The sequence below is a fragment of the Micromys minutus genome (assembly GCF_963924665.1).
Source record: "Micromys minutus genome assembly, chromosome: 22".
Lineage (NCBI taxonomy): Eukaryota > Metazoa > Chordata > Mammalia > Rodentia > Muridae > Micromys > Micromys minutus.
Window position 1 is genome coordinate 43,296,182 of NC_137957.1, and position 16,062 is coordinate 43,312,243.

A 16,062-nucleotide genomic window follows, 5' to 3' on the forward strand; every position below is an offset into this window, starting at 1 on the left:
GATCTTGTAGATCTCTCAATTGTTCCTTGGCTCTTTGGGAGGAAAAAGCTTTGGACATAGTCAACAATAAAAGAAAATGTAAGTTAGTCTGATCATACATCAGCAGAGCTGTGAGGGAAGGTTGCTTACTGGAACAGATAGAATTTTCTTACAAGTTATGAATGGTTTGATAGAAAGTTGTGTAGTGCCTGGGAGAGTTTCAGAATTGGATGTGGTCTTACAGTGAGGCCTGTGAGCAGTCAGAAATCCCTTGGTGGGTTTGAATTAATAATGATGAATGGTGTCAAAATGAAAACCCTGTTCTAACATGTGCCTAATAACCTCTCATTTCATCATTTACAGGACATTTTGGAAGAAGGAATAACGAGGTTAGATAGCTATGGTTGGAGAAGAAAAGTATCATCCTAGGTAGAGAAAGGAAAAGAACTATGTAGAAGACTACGGCCACAGGAGACAAAATCTATCAGGAATTTGGAAGGCCTGCAGAATATTAGTGGAAAATCCATGGCAATTTTAAAGAACAAAGACTGGGAATGAAGGTGAGATCACCTACAAATAGTATGTGGATCAATATGAAAAAAAGAAAATCTGTCTTACTTCTTTAAATTCAAGGACCAACCTCATGACTCCTATTTCCATTTGGGTAACTTTCCAGAGTCTTAATGGCAGGTTTACAAAAAGAGAAATCGAGTCAGACTCCTTTAAACAGGAGGGACATTTCTGTACTCTAACTTTTCTTTCTACTAATACTTGCATGAGCGTGATACTGTGGTATGAACTAAGTGCATGAGCGTGATACTGTGGTATGAACTAAGTACACAGTACTGATTCTGTGTGAGTGTGATAACGTGGCATGGATTCAGTACACAGTACTGATTCTGTGTGAGTGTGATAATGTGGTACACAGATCTTTTTTGAAACACCTCAATGCTGAGAAATCATGAGTCTTACAAGATCTTTTTTATGGGGGTACATCCAGTATTATTTGTATATGTTCCATATAGGATATATTTAGATCTGTTGGTATGAAGATATTTTCTTAAATGCTTGCATCATGGGTTAGTTATAACTCGCTTTTGGGTCAGAGTCAACGGTGTTTGTCTCATCTACCCAGCTCATTTCATGCACATATTATACAATCCATATGTGTCATATATTCTCTGAATCATTTAATCTGTAAGTTCTATAAAATATCTCTATGTTAAATGATTACTTTTATTCTGAGTGTTTTTGTGCTTATGAGTTGCAGTCATCATCATTAATAAAAAACTTCATAGCAGTAGACGTGTTAAGAAATGACACACTACATCAAAGGAACCAGTTAATCAAACATGATTAATTTTAATGTAATTACTAAAGAAAGATATACCATTTTATTATGACACTCTAGCCATACATTTTCAAAATATGCTTACTAAACAGTATATGTAAGATAATGATTCCATTAGTTACATTTTTTAGGAGTCATTAGGACTGATATTGCTGTGCCATAAATGAATTGAATAACCACTTCAAATACAATCAGGACGAATTTGATAGAAGATTTGTGTGTGTGCATGTGTGTGCAAAACACATACAATGAATGACCAAATATTACTTTCAGGTTTCAGTAAGGAAATTAATTCAATATCTGTAAGTTAATCATCACCTTAAATGTGATAAAAATAAATGAAGCAAAATGAAAGTTGAAATCCAAATTCCCATAGCTCAAATCTTTAACAAAAAGATATCACGTCTGATACACTATTTGGAGCTTTCATGTAAACTGAATATATGCTGCATGATGTTTGGAAGGTTTAATGATACAGAGACACAGACGTGAGATATGAATGGACAGACTGAGGTTTCTGAGCCTCCTGTGGGTGTTTAGCAGAAGGTACAATGTGAATTTTCAAACAAACGGAGATTAGGCGCTAGATCAACAGGAGACTTTGCTGTGAGATAGTGAGTAGGGTCAGCCTGTGGCTGGAACGGATTTTTAGCAGTTTCTTTTCATTCTCCTACTTTACACAAGACCACTTTGGGCAAGAGAAAATGAATAATGCTTGTTTTTAGACCTAGACAGTTTAAACAAAGGCAAATTGGAAAGATTGTGAAAGGTCATTTTGAAGGTGATTCAGTCTGGATTTTAAGTAGGAGAAAGTATTTCCATTTTAGCTCATATTTCAATTGGGCAGTAACATTTAGACTTTTTTTTGTGTATGCTTTCTCACTTTTTGTTAATGAATTTTTCTCCTTAAGAACCCCTATCAATGACAAAATAATATGTGGAGAGAAAAATAAAACATGTTCAACATAAGTGTAATCATTCATTAAGAGGGGACATGTGAAATGTGTGTTTTAAAAGATAGCACTTTACTTGTCAGATTTGGTCTGGCCAGCCTCTAAAAGATTCCAAGGCAGACCCTGGGAAAAATTACCACCAACATAACTGAATAGGAGGAGCAAAGAAGGTTTCAAAAGTCCCGGGGGGGGGGGATCTCAGTCTTATCTGGGAAAGTTTTCCTTAAAGGATAAGGAAGAAAGGGTTGTACCAGACATGGCTTGTTAGTTAAAGTGATATCTTTATCATGTACCTTATGCAATTAAGCTTCAGACAGTCTTATCTCTTTTATTTTAAACAGAAACCACATAAAAAAGGGTATCTATGTATCAATTTCTAATACCTAACAGGAAAGTCTTAGAGAATATCACAATAGCAAGAAGCAAATCTGAATACTATGCGATTAAGCACTAGTGTTGAAATAAAAAACAAGCAACCAAAAAAAAAATTCCCTTAGTGTTTTTCCCCTTTCAGATTCAGGACTTAATGATCTTTGTGGGGAGTGGGAACAGAGACTCACACTTCTACTGTATTTTGAAGTAAATAATTCCTTAATATCATTCACCAGCAAACAGGGGAAACCCCACGCCTTGAATAAAAATGCTCATCCATTTGAGAAGTGCCAAACAGGGCCTGTGCTAATAAACTAAGACAATCTTTTATGATTAAAAATAGAAAGGAACATTTAAAATGGTCTGATTCAAAAAGTCAAACTGCACCTTTTCTAGCCAGCCTGTAAAGTGTCTGAGTTTATCATCTTTCATTCTGTTATGAAAGAGAAAAAAAAAAAGACCATGTTTTTCTGAGTATTAAGATTTTCATTCATAAAGATTGTATAAAGTAAAAATCAAAACCAAACCCAACAACAACAACAACAACAGAATAGAAAAAAATCTTCACGGATTGTTAGCCATCTTCCTTAACAGTTTCTCATAAAACCTTCCCTTTCTTTGTTAGTATATAAGCCTAATTCATTAGGAAATACTTTCTAATATCCCAATGAGATCCACTACTCTAGAAGACTGATCACTCTTTGAGTTCTCCGATGGAAGAGCAACCTCTACAAACCAGAAATTAGTGCCTTCCCCAGAGGATGTGGCAGAGCTGTTTCTAGTACTAGGTAAAATGTTCTTAAAATCTTTGCTTTTCTTTCTCCACTTTCTGAGTATTTGTTTTTGAGTGGAACACACACACACACACACACACACACATACACACACACACACACACACACACACACACACACTTGTACATACATACTTACACATATATACTCATCCACCCACACCAAAACCAAAAGTTAACAGGAAAGCAAACAATCAACAACCAAAGCAAGAAGTAACTTAATTATTTTCTTCTGCCATTTGCCTGAAGTTATTGACCAACATTTCAGATTGAGTAAAGTATTGCTAATTTTGTTTAATTTGTGAGCCAATGAAATAATTGAGCCTTCTAACTTTAGAACTTTTCCATCCTCTTGTCTCTGAACCCCCCAAACTCACAACTTAGTGAACAATATTCTACTTGTGAGTGACACAAAGTTGAAAGGTGGTGGCTAGGGTGGTGGCTAGATCTAATGCTATCTCAGAAGCCATCTACTATAGAACTGCTGTGTTCATACTTTAAAAAAATATGTCTATGCTTTCTTTTTTTTCTTTTTTCTTTTTTTTTTTTTTTAGTCAAGTACTTTCTTAAAGAAACAATAGCACCACATTGGCGTAGCTGGCCAAACAGTAAAGGGGAAAGCAAAACATGCTGCATCCTGTCTTCTGCACATCCTCCCAAATGCACAAACCATAACAGAAACCCTGGAGCCGTGGAGTAGGAGATGGTCCTATCTACACAGTCAGACCACATTTGACAGTGGCATTCAAAGAAGGAGAAGGAGTCTCAAGGGGCATGGTTGCTTTTTTAAAAGATAGGATTTTTAAGGAAATGATTTCGTCTTAATCTTAGGGTGAATAGGTGTGTGTGTGTGTGTGTGTGTGTGTGTGTGTGTGCACAAGTGCATGTGTACACAAATGCACATGTTGGGTTCTTTGGAGAAAATGAACAACATTTGACTTAGGTGGATAGCGAGTACTTTTTAAGTAAACTAGCAATAATCCTATCAAGTGAAGACTCCTTCCTACCTGCCTTTTGTAAATTTATCAAGGTTGCTTCATTTCTAGACACTAAAACAATTTACCTCCACAGCAAAGCTCACTCAATTTCAAGTTGTAAAATTTTAAATGTCCCTTCCTATTGCTCTTAGTCATCTTGATTCATCGTGTGCTGATTGGCTGGCTTTCAGAGTTTATGTAGAGTTGTCTCACAATGTTCATTTATTTAAAAGTCCAATGATACTTTAGTACAATTAGTCCAATTCATTTTTCTTACTTGATTTCTGATACACTTGGAGAGAAATAGGTATTGGATAAAGGATTGCAGACTTAAGCTTTCCTCATCGAGAGAATCTCTGACTAGGCATGGAATTAAGTGAAGAAAATATATTTGATAGACACTTGGAGTCACCAAATCAAACCATGGCAGGAAGCCCACAGATCTGGAGAAGGCCACCTATGTGTTGTTCTAGTCTGAATTACCAAGTTGAAAAGGTACAGACTATGAAAAAGAACTAGAAGTCAGAAGTGCTACCCAAGGTGTGAGAGGGCCCAGCTTTTCCCTGCACTCTTCTGGGAAAGCAGGTTGACAGAAAAACTGGTCTTTATTCCACTTACATCTCTACAGTAACCAGGGCATGGTCAGTGTGCCTGATGTTTTGAAGCCCAATCAACAGCACCTACTACTGAATTTCACCAGAGATTCTAGAGGCAACCTGGTAGAAGAAAAGCTAAAGGTGTCTGTTCTGTATTTCCTTATACCTTTTATAAGACTATTAAGGAAGCTTGCAAAAGAGAATCGAGGCTGCAGATAATAAGATGTGAATGTTGAGTTGTTTTTTGAAGAGGGAGACAATCTCACTCCATTAACAAAGAACATTTTCTAGATGTCTTTGGTTATCAATGCCCAGTTGAATGCATCCAACACATTTTCAGGAAGCTGGATTCTTCCTTCTAAGCAGACACTAGGGAGAACCTCAGGCTTGAGAAGGAAAAGTTTTGCCTCTCAAGTAGCAATTCTTGCCAGCATATTTTCATAAAATAGGAAAAAAAATACATGCGTTTATAAGCAAGGGCACGACTACATCCACTACAGCAACTTGTGATTGAAATAGAAACTATTTCAAAATTTAAGAATGCCAGGGCCTTTTTTTTCATATGTTAAGGAGAATTGTGTTTGGCAAACTGAGTAGAGTCTCACTGATAACATTAGAGTTATCTCTGGTTACTAAGTAACTGGAAGCATTCATCAGAGTGGATAAATGGAATAATTAATCACTCTTTAGCTGGCAAGGATATTCTTTCTCTTTTCTTTCTTTTCACTTGTCTTTATAGTCATAAACTCAAATGCTGAAGTAAAATCAAATGTCTCTTACTTTGTGACATGTTGGAGAGACCGAGTCACTAGCTGTCACTGCTTTGTTGCATATCTTCTACAGTAAGAACTTGGATATTGTGGTGGCATCCCAGTGACAGATGAACGATCCTTGAAACTACCTTGTCAATGGGTTATTTACAGAATTCCTTGCATCCCAGCAAGTCAAGGGTTCTGATGTTGCACCCTCCTGGAAACCCAGAACAAAAATCTGAAGGTCTACTTTTTAATCTTCATACCACCCCTTTGAGGTAGGTAGATGACATATTGCCCCCATTTTGCAGATGAGGAAAACTGAGGCACCGAGAGGTGGAGTGACTTGACTGAGGTCACACAGTGTTGAGTTTGTGTGACCAAGGTTGCAAACACTTATTTCTTCAGTGATAAAAAGAAACCAGGGCTCCCAAGCTTCTTGCTTTCCCACTTTATAGCTTCCTCTCTGTGCTTGACAAGTGACTTAATGGACTCTGTATCTTAAATTCCTCTTGGAAGGCAGAACTGGGGAGGCCTTTGCATCCCCCAAGAGGATGGATTTTCTTTTTCAGTTCCCTTTCTAATTTTGTCAGCGTAGGCTCCAGCCTTTCACTGTATCTGCTTTGCTTTCTCCGTTTACTGTGTTGACTAGATTCTTTCATATAACAAACTACAAAATAGCACCATTGTACTAAAAAACAACAACAACAGAATTTTACATACTGTTTGATATTTCCTGTATTATTGATATGTTAAATTTACATAGTGCTCTATATGGAAAAAATTAAAAAAAAAAAGAGAGAGAGAAACTGCTACTTAGATTACATACTAACTTATCATTTGAAGGAACCATTGAGAGTTTAAGAGACGTTCTATGCTTCAAACACACACCTAAAAATGATTGGCCTCAAAGTTGTAACTACTGTTATTCTATTTTTTTTTTCCTTGAAACACGATGTCGAAAAAAAATAAAGCTTTGTGTCTAAAATAAATGCATCCAACTTATATTTGGTACAAATGTCACAGATGGAATCAGGTGTGTTAAAACTTGCTGGCCACTTGACTACTTATTTGCTATTGCTTTTGAGGCGGCCAAATTCAACAAATACAGATGTTAAGAAAGGGAAGGACTAATGGAACTAGACAAGATTATTAGACTCTGTAAAACAAGCAGTTTGAGCTATATGGGAAGACGTGGAGAACCATTCACAAACCACCTATTAACAGTTGCTAAATGAACGGCTTTAGCAGCCAAAATTCAGAGAGGAATTTAGTGCAACCGAATCTCTACAACACCCATGCATTTTCGGCTCTTAAGAGGCAGGGACTAGGAGATGTAATTATATGTATATAATTTTTTTCTCTATAGAATGTTATTGATAAAGGATCAACAGCAATCTACTTTTGCAAGGTGCAAAGCTTTTTTTTTTTTTAACAAACACTCCTAAAGACAATGTTGGAATGTTTAGTTGTATATTTCATTGGGGGAAATGCCCATCTTTGAAATGGCATTGAACTTATTATTGTTATTTGGTAGGTGTTCCGATGTTTGTAGGTTGCTCAAGCAGCAAAGGATCCTCCGGTGACAGGGCAGTGGTGTTTTCTGCTCCTTGGGAGGCTCTTCCTACATCCTGTAGGTCTTGTTTCCTGCATTTCCTCTACTTGTGTTCTTCAATTGTACTTCCTGCAAATAAGAAAGATAAGGGGCCATTCAGTTGTTGTGGCTTTACATATCTATCATGTCTTTATGCAATTCACGTATCCCTAGCATTTTTTAGCCAATGCGTGTTATATAATTAACTTGATCCACATATGCAATGACCAAACAGAGTAGTCCTTCGGTCCCTTCACAGATTTATTACTTCTTTATGATACTAGCTTCGAGCTCTCTCTTACTTCTTTACAAGATATACAATAAACTCTTGGAACTCATAGCCCCCTTCCCCTTTGTTCTTGTGCTGCAGGAGACCAATACTGATTCTTTCTAGGCACTGTGCCAGCCATTTCTAATACTGGCCCTCAGCCTTTAGTGTCTTATGACTCACCAACCTAGCTAAAGAGGGTTTGGAGTGTTGAATTCTTTACAGATGGACAGGTCTTTAGTCAACAATTCACCAAACTTATAATTTATAATTATAATTACTTGCTAGGCTTTCTATCTGCCTGTATCCCAGATTCACTCACAAGAAGGAGATACTGAGAAATCTAACTTTCTGACTGGAAATACATATATCCCAGTGAGTAAAACCAAACCCAACCCACCTAGCCCACCCCAACCCAATCCAACTCAACAACACCATGAACCCATCAAAGCTTTACCTCTGTTGGTTACCTCCGTTGTCTTGTTACACTATTGTTTTGTAAAAAGGAAATGATACTTTAAATTGTGTTTTTTCCCCACCCCTTATGGAGACAGGCAGCATCCTTGAAGCAGAAAATTGGGGAATCAGGTAAAAATCACAACAGTTTGACCTGAGCTCAGCCCCTTAACCCTTTTCTGCTTCCCACTATATGAACTTGCTCAGGTAACTGTTTCCTCACCCATAAAGTGGAACAAGAGTATTTATGTTATAAGAGCGAGGATTTGGCATTCATGAAGGCCCTTTTCTGGACCAGAGGCATAACCATCAAGAGCATCACATGTTATTATTCATCTCCCCTCTTTCTCATGTTGACTTTGTATTTATGTATGTATGTGTGTATATGTGTTGTGTGTGTGCACATAGGTGTATATGTGACTATACCCGTGGAGCTGAATTTTCTTTCTTTAAACAGGTTTTTTTTTTTTTTTTCATTGAACATGGCTGGAATGTTGAAGAGTAAGCTCAGGGCATCTGCCTGTTCCCACCCCTACTCTCTAGGCATTAATGCCTGGCTGCCGGTTCTTTATAGAGTGCTGAGGATTCTGAACTCAGGTTCTCAAGCTTTTAATGATAAGTTCTCCACTGACTGAGCTATCGCCCTCCCCTTATCATGGTCACATTAAATGGAAAGTAACCTTTCTAAGGCCCAAACACCAACTTCTTTGAGTCTACGAGAGCAGAGACTCAACTGCTTCATGAGTGTTAAAGCTCTGAGTCTAGTTTGGGATGTTGCAGGTACTTTACCTCTAGTCAAAGGCTGTTCTGTAGGAGGATGCAGTAGACAGTTATAGGCACAGAATGACACTTCATAAGTCACAGTAGCTTTTATCACTGGGACATGTTTCTGTCCGGACCAGTCATTCTCACAGTGGCATTCAGAATTGCCAAACTTCTCTCCTACCTAAGGGACTGCCTAGCCACCCAGTCTCAATACTGTTAGGAACTCAGAGACTTTAGAGACTTTCGGAGGGCGAGAAAATCTAATACGGATGAATACTCACAAGACAAACCAATACGAACCAATACAAACCAACCAAGACTCTTAGGCATACGGAGAGCTTTCTAATACAAGTTAATCAGCACTACGGGAACATGCGTTCTGCCTCTGGGTCCTTCATAAGAGGAAACTGTCCCTGTGTGAGTCAATGGTCATTACCATTTTGAGAGAACAAAAGAAATGTGGTGTTATATAGAAATACTCTTTAAAGCAGCAGGTTCCTGGTCATTGTAAAAGAAGCAGGGCAGTAGGAGGGGGCTTTGAGCAAAGCACCTTGAAATGCCAATTACAAATCCCGAGCCCTTCCCTTTAAGGCAAACAGCTCTTAATGAAGTTCACTTAACACACATCTGTTGCTGGGTGAAGAATTAGACACTAAGCTATGGGTGAGCTTTGCTCCTTATTCTGCTTCTTATAATCTTTTTTTGTTGTTGTTTTTGTTCCTAGAGAAATGAAAGGAAGAGACCTGTGGTGGGAGAATGGGGTCATTACAGTTCCCAAACCATTTGAAACCTGAGCCCACTTGATTATCTCACCACGTGCTTGAAATATGGGTGAGGACAGCACTATTCTAGAAAACTGCACCCTGAAGGAACACATAGAGAAGTCTACTAATGTAAATTTGAATATTTTCTTTCCTATTTAACACGCGCACTAGCTTAGAAACAAAGGCGAGTCAGGACTGCGCACAGCTCAGCAAACCAGCTCAGGAATGAGCAGGTCAGAGTGAAGGAACTCCCGTGATCTGTGGCATCCCGTTTCTCAAACGGAGCTACAAATTTGTCAAAGATCACGTTTGGGCATCTTCTGTACTTTAGGTTTTGAACACACGAGGGTTGTACGGCAGGCAAAGCGGGGAGATGAGATGAGATTGGTCACCTTACAGATCTTTATCTTCTGGGTCTTTCTTTTTCTTTTTCTCGGAAAGCAGAAGGCAGGCAGGATGAGGTTGAGAAGGGTCTCCTAGTGGTGATCTCATGGGACTGTCTCAGCATCCAGCAGAAGGGGGGTGGGAGAGGAAAGGAGAGAGAGAGGAAGGGAGGGAGGGAGAACGACGGAGGGGGGGAGGGAGAGCGGACAAAGCTTACCTACCACTGCTCTAGGTAGCATGCTTCCCAGGCACTCAGAGAACCCATTTAAAACCAGCTGTATAGTCTGGTTTGCACTTGGCTCGCTTCCCAGTCTCTCACATGTGACTTCTTTGTTGCAGACAGTGATAGTGAGGGACAAAAGCACTCAGGGACTTGCTCTCAGCTGCATCTGTTGCTTTGCTCATTGTCTTAATGCAATTATGCCGGCTACCCTAGACAATAGGCTACAAGTGGAGGCCCCTAGGAGCAGCCTTCCTCGGAGCTGGCGCCCACCTTCAACGCACTTCTTGAACGGTTATGAAACAGTTCCACACGCAGCCAAGCAACAACTTTTTTTTTTTTTTTTACTTCAGCAGCTTGTCCAAGACAAACAAAACAGCTGAAACTGCTTCTAGTGTGCAACTGGACAGATTTTTTTGAAAGGAAAGCAGTAGTGAGTAAATATTATTTTCAGTCGACACCAGAGAAGGTAAGATTATTTAAAAAGAAAAATGTCAGTTTTTCAGCTCTCTGGGGTTGACAGAAGAAACTGGCCCTTTTGAAAGAAGGGCTAACCAGCTTATTAAGAAATGAGCTGGGGAAGGAATTAATTTGCAACAGGGGTCGTTTACTCTCTTCCTTAACTCTCACACTTTGAAAAGTTTACCCACAGACCCTTTGAGGGTGACATTTACTAACGATAAATGTCACTAGAGGTGACATCATAAACACAAGCAGGTGTTTGACACCTGCTGAGGTTTTACAGTGGATTCTCTCAGGCGCTCCTCACTGTCCATTTTGGCAAGGTGACCTTATCTGTGTTCTCTCTACTTCCAGGCTGAGGCTTGCTAAGATTTAGTGATGAGCCTAAGGCGCAGAGGAACTGTTAGATTCCTCTAAGGTGATTGCTAGACTCAAAAGACAGTAATCACTGCTGGAAGCAGCCATTGTGTGCTAAGGGTTACGTCATACACGTTCTCTGCATACACGTTCTCATTTATCCCGTAGTATTCCTCAGAATGGGCATTGGCATCATGACCATTTAACCTTTAAGGAATCTTAAAGACTGGAAGACTTAAAAAACTTTATTATTCCTTGCAGTTAAGCTGGGCTTCTGGTTTAGATTTGTGGAAGTGCCTTCTGATTCTGGGGTGACCTGTGGGTTACTCTCTTACCTACCGCTCCAAAGAGGTAAGCAAAACACACCCAGGGTCTAAAAGATCTCTTTCTAACAGCGGTGGCTCATGTTATCATCAGCAGTGCACTACCTCTGCTGGTTTCTTGATGCCTGGGGCAGGGGTAGAGGACTCTAAGCCAACAGAGTGGGTAGCCTTCCTGACCCCAATGTCAGCTAGGCCACATTTGCATGGTTGTTTATAGAGTTCTGGAAATGTAGCATTTCCAGTTAGCAAGAGCTATCTCCTTGGATATTATTATTTCTGATTTTTTTTCACCATGCCTATTTTGGGGGGTGGGAGTTTGCCCAGGGGGCAGAATATAAAAGAAAGCTGACACCCTTTTTAAACTTCAGGAAGGAAGCCTTGATAGTTTCAATAGACTGTGTTTCCGCCTTCTACCCACTGCAAACAAGTTAAGTATTGTAGAGCACGGTCTGTGAAGGGCCTAGCATCCTCTAAAAATGCTGGGGAAATAATGTCTGTCACAGAATTTTAGCAGATTATTTATAGCACAAAGTACTAACTCAGCATTGACCTTCTCCACAGAATGGCAAATAGAAGAAGAAAGAACAGTGGATGATTGACAAGTGGCCCTGACAGCAACTCTTCACTTGTTGAAAAGGATATACTGTAGTTCTTTATTTCTCATTGACTTGGGGAACACACAGCACTGTGGAGTATGATTTTGATGTCTTGGTATCAACGTTGACATCTTTTGACTTCATGCAATCCCAAGTTCAAATTCTAGGACAGTCTGGTTGGCCTTTATCCTTTGGTAGCCAAGATGAAGGTGATGAGATCTACTCTATACAATAGGATGGGAATTTTAAACCAAAGGCAGTTTTAGAGACCCATTCTCTTGTTGTGTATGGGTGACTCTTTAGGAGTGAGGAACAGGTATACACGATGTTAGTTTGCTTAGCATCTGTCTGCTGTCTTAGATACGACCTTCTTCCTCTTTTAATGTGATGGGAATTGCTATTCCCTCCTCTCTATCCCTGTGACTTTTTCCTTTGAACATTTTGGATTGTTCTAGGCAGATTCACCTAAGCTGTGTCTGAGTGTAGTGGGAATATCAAGACTGGACTCAATCTTGGAAAATATACATCTCCAGTGGCCAACATTGTTTTAAAGATTCCCCTGATGGTTGTTACATTGCCCTTAACACCTGGTATTAGTTTTAGACAGTCCTACCTGAATTTATTTCTACCCTTCTTCTCTTGGAATCGATGGTTTTCCCAAACTACCAAACTTCCCATTTTCTTTGACATAGGTATATCTTCTAATAAAGTCTTGCTTGTCATCCTAGAAGCCATGAACTCACATGTTTCATTTTGATTGCAGATACCCTACGTCACAAGAGTTACATGACTTTGGACAGTATTGATTTGTTCTTACCTCTTCTATAATTTCTATAATTTGAAAGAGTGGGGATAAAAGCACTGATGTCACCAAGCCGTTTGCTTGGCTGTTCTAACTTTAATACACTTATTTAGCATAAGATGATGGCTACCACTGTGTGCAAGGAGGCTGGCTAGCAGAGACAGTTGGCTCAGACCCATGCTGTGAGCTTGGCTCTTAGCAACACCATTCTAGTCTGACTTGTGTGTTGTCTTACCTTTGTTAGAATACTGACATGTTTTAGAGTAAATTCTGAACATGTTTATCTCCCCACTTAAAGGGAAGCTCCCTGAGACCAGGGGGGCATATTTCTTTTACCTCTGTATACTCCCTCAACAGGGTATTTGAGAAACAAACACCAATAGCAGATGTGGCTTCTTGTTTATATTGATTGAAATTTTCTGCAGAAACAATGGGGTAGAGTTTAGGTTGATAGCAAGCATTGTAATGGCCACTTGTGTTCGAAAAGCAAAATTTTACATAACCCTCTCCTGTCTCAGAACTTACACTGCTGGCAGTGGCACCACCTATGTTAACTAAGAAGGGAAAGAAATCGTGGCGTGCCTGATTCACATGTTGGGATCCATCTTGGGTGTGTATCCTGACTTGGCCAAAGGACAGCAAGATCTTGATAAGACATTTAGTCTTTCTCAGTTTATTTTCTTATCTCTACAGTAGGGAAAATGATAGCATTTCCCACATAGGCTTATGATGATTAAACGAAATGTCTCACTAAAGCCCGTGCCACATGGTAAATGTTGAATAACTAGTAGCTATTTTTACTATCCAGTTTTTAACAGAAGAATTTTTTTTTGGCTAGGCAACAGAAAATATTTATATTGTCTTTCACAGTCTGGAAGGATGTCATAAAACCCTGCAGTTTCAAGGTTGTTTAGACTGGGTTTTGTGGACAAATTGCTTAGGTATTTTTGTGATGAATTCAATAGCAATAATAACAATGATAAAAATAACAAGAATGGTGGTGGTGGTGGTGGTGACAAATTCGCCTAAGCCATACTATCTTTCCCTGAGGTAGTTGATTTTGGAATTGCTGCAAGGGTTCAAATGCGACATTTCAAAAGTGCAATAGCAGATTCTGCTAATATGACTTATGTTTGTAGGTCTTACTTGAGGAACAGTTTTTATGTTCTTTTTTTCTCATGCTTTCTCAGTGCCATTCTTCTAACTGACAGATGGCTTAGGCTAACATTGAATGTGTGTGTGTGTGTGTGTGTGTGTGTGTGTGTGTATTTGTATCCATCCCAGTGTCTTGAGAGACCTGAGGCCCTGAAATGTCTTTTTGTGTCAGTTCAACACATTGCTGATGAGTTCACAGGGTGAGTAAGAAAGAGGATTGTCTGCTTCCACTCCTTTGAGTGTGTGACAAATCTGAGCAGAACATTCAAACTCTGCATTCTGAATTTTCCTTCTCACTGAGTCAAGAAAAACTTTGGAAGCTTGGAAGACTCCCCTGAACTTTTAGAAGGAAGGAAATAACATGGTGACAGGTTGAAGTGATTTGCATCTGTTTGATGTCCATGGGAGCCCTCGACATATAAAAGCAAACGTGGGGACTGCCAGTCAGTGGTTTTCCAAGACAGAACAGGCTACAAGGGTAGTTCATCCAGTTTGAAAGATTTAGAATCATTTTGTTGTGCTCCAAGCACCTTGACTCCTAGTGTCCTATTCTGTTGAAGAATACGAATATCAGTCACAGAGACAAACAGATATCAGACAGTGACCAGAACAACCAATGCTGGCATCAGAACAGTCCTGACACCATGCAGACACTGCTTCATACACAGGCTTTTGGTTTCTCTTGTTTTGCAAAGCTCCATAGACTTTTAAACATGCTCGTTATGACATCAACATCACCCATTCCAACGAGCACAGTTGTCAAATGCTTAGGAATCTTTCCCAAGCCCCAACCTGCAACACTCTTGCTCCTAATTATCTGAATTTTGTTTGTCCTGCCATCATTGTTCCCTACTGCTGTGAAAAGAGCCCATCATATTTTCACAGATGGCAGGGCTGGTTGGTCTTTGATTACTTAACCTCTTGATGTTGGCCAGACTGAAAGCCCCGTGTGAATGCTCCTAGACTTTACACAGAATTTTGTAAAAACTTTTGGCATATGAACTCTTGCTTGGAAGTCAGGGCCATTCAGCCAGTTTAACTTTTGATTTAAAGAAAAATTTTAAATGTGTTGGTCTTTCTCTGGGAACTTTGGAGCCATTTTGACAAAGAGAAGACTATTTGCTAGCATGCTTAGACTGTTATGGGGTGAAAGTGGATATTCTGGAGTGAGGAGAAGACATTAGAGACGTATGGATAAGAAAATGTGGGGGCCTGGTGAGATGGCTTAACATGTAAAAGAAATTGCTTCTAAGTCTAACAACCTGAGTCTGATCCCCAGAAATGTCATGGTAGAAAGAGAGAACCGTCTGTGTGAAGTTGTTTTCCAACCACCACACATACTCCATGGCCTCCTCCAGAATAAATAGACATAATTTAAAATGTTTTAAAGGAAAGGGGAAAGAGGAAACAGAAGCCTAGGGGAGTTAAGGACAATAATCCCAATCTCTGACAGGTTGTTGGAAGGAACAAAGACTGGATGCATGGACCCATCATCTGTGGACCAAGTGTCTTAAGTTTCAATGCCATTCTATGGGAAATTACTGAGATCCGCAGAAACAAGAGATCTATAGATTGTACATTAGCTGAAAATTGAAGCCCCTGGTTCTCTAAAAGATGCTACAAAAACAAGACCAATTTCGTTCTTCCCATCCCTAAACATTCTCTTTATTTCCCAGAAGACAAAAGAATCTTGAGATTTTTGTGGATGACAAGTGATGTTTACAAAGGAATTTACATCCACTGAAAGAAAGTGCTCTGGTAGTTACCCATGATTTCGGAAAGTTATTTGCCCACAAACCCTACTGGGTCAAACAAAGCTACATAAACACATGCATCATAGACATATGTGCACACTTGTGTTCATTTGAACATACACACTCTCTTCTCACAAGACTGTTTATTGTAGTGGATTACAGATTCCAAATTCCTACCAAAGGTATTTAGAATTAAAACCAGCTGCAAGTACATATAATATTATCATTTCTAATGAGCAACCCTCTGTTTTTAAAAATCTCCTGACCTATGCTTTCTAAAACTATAATCATAATGGTTAGTAAAGATGGGAAGAGTTCTTGTGACTCATCCAGTAGGCTACCGAGTTGTTTCTGCGTGCCTGTTATGCTGAGAACTTTCTTAGAGGTGC

General features: G+C 39.3%; 1 protein-coding gene across 5 annotated transcripts in view; it reads right to left on the bottom strand.

Moving 5' to 3' along the window:
• Positions 1-1,316: 1,316 nt before the first annotated feature.
• Positions 1,317-16,062, bottom strand: part of IGF1 (insulin like growth factor 1) — a 75,547-nt gene continuing 60,801 nt past the window's right edge. For all 5 annotated transcript variants that reach the window (XM_080935900.1, XM_080935899.1, XM_080935898.1 and 2 more), the window contains one exon: positions 1,317-7,457. In XM_080935900.1, coding sequence (XP_080792026.1) covers positions 7,432-7,457 — 26 coding nt within the window. In that variant the 3' untranslated portion in view covers positions 1,317-7,431. The remainder of the gene's footprint in view (positions 7,458-16,062) is intronic.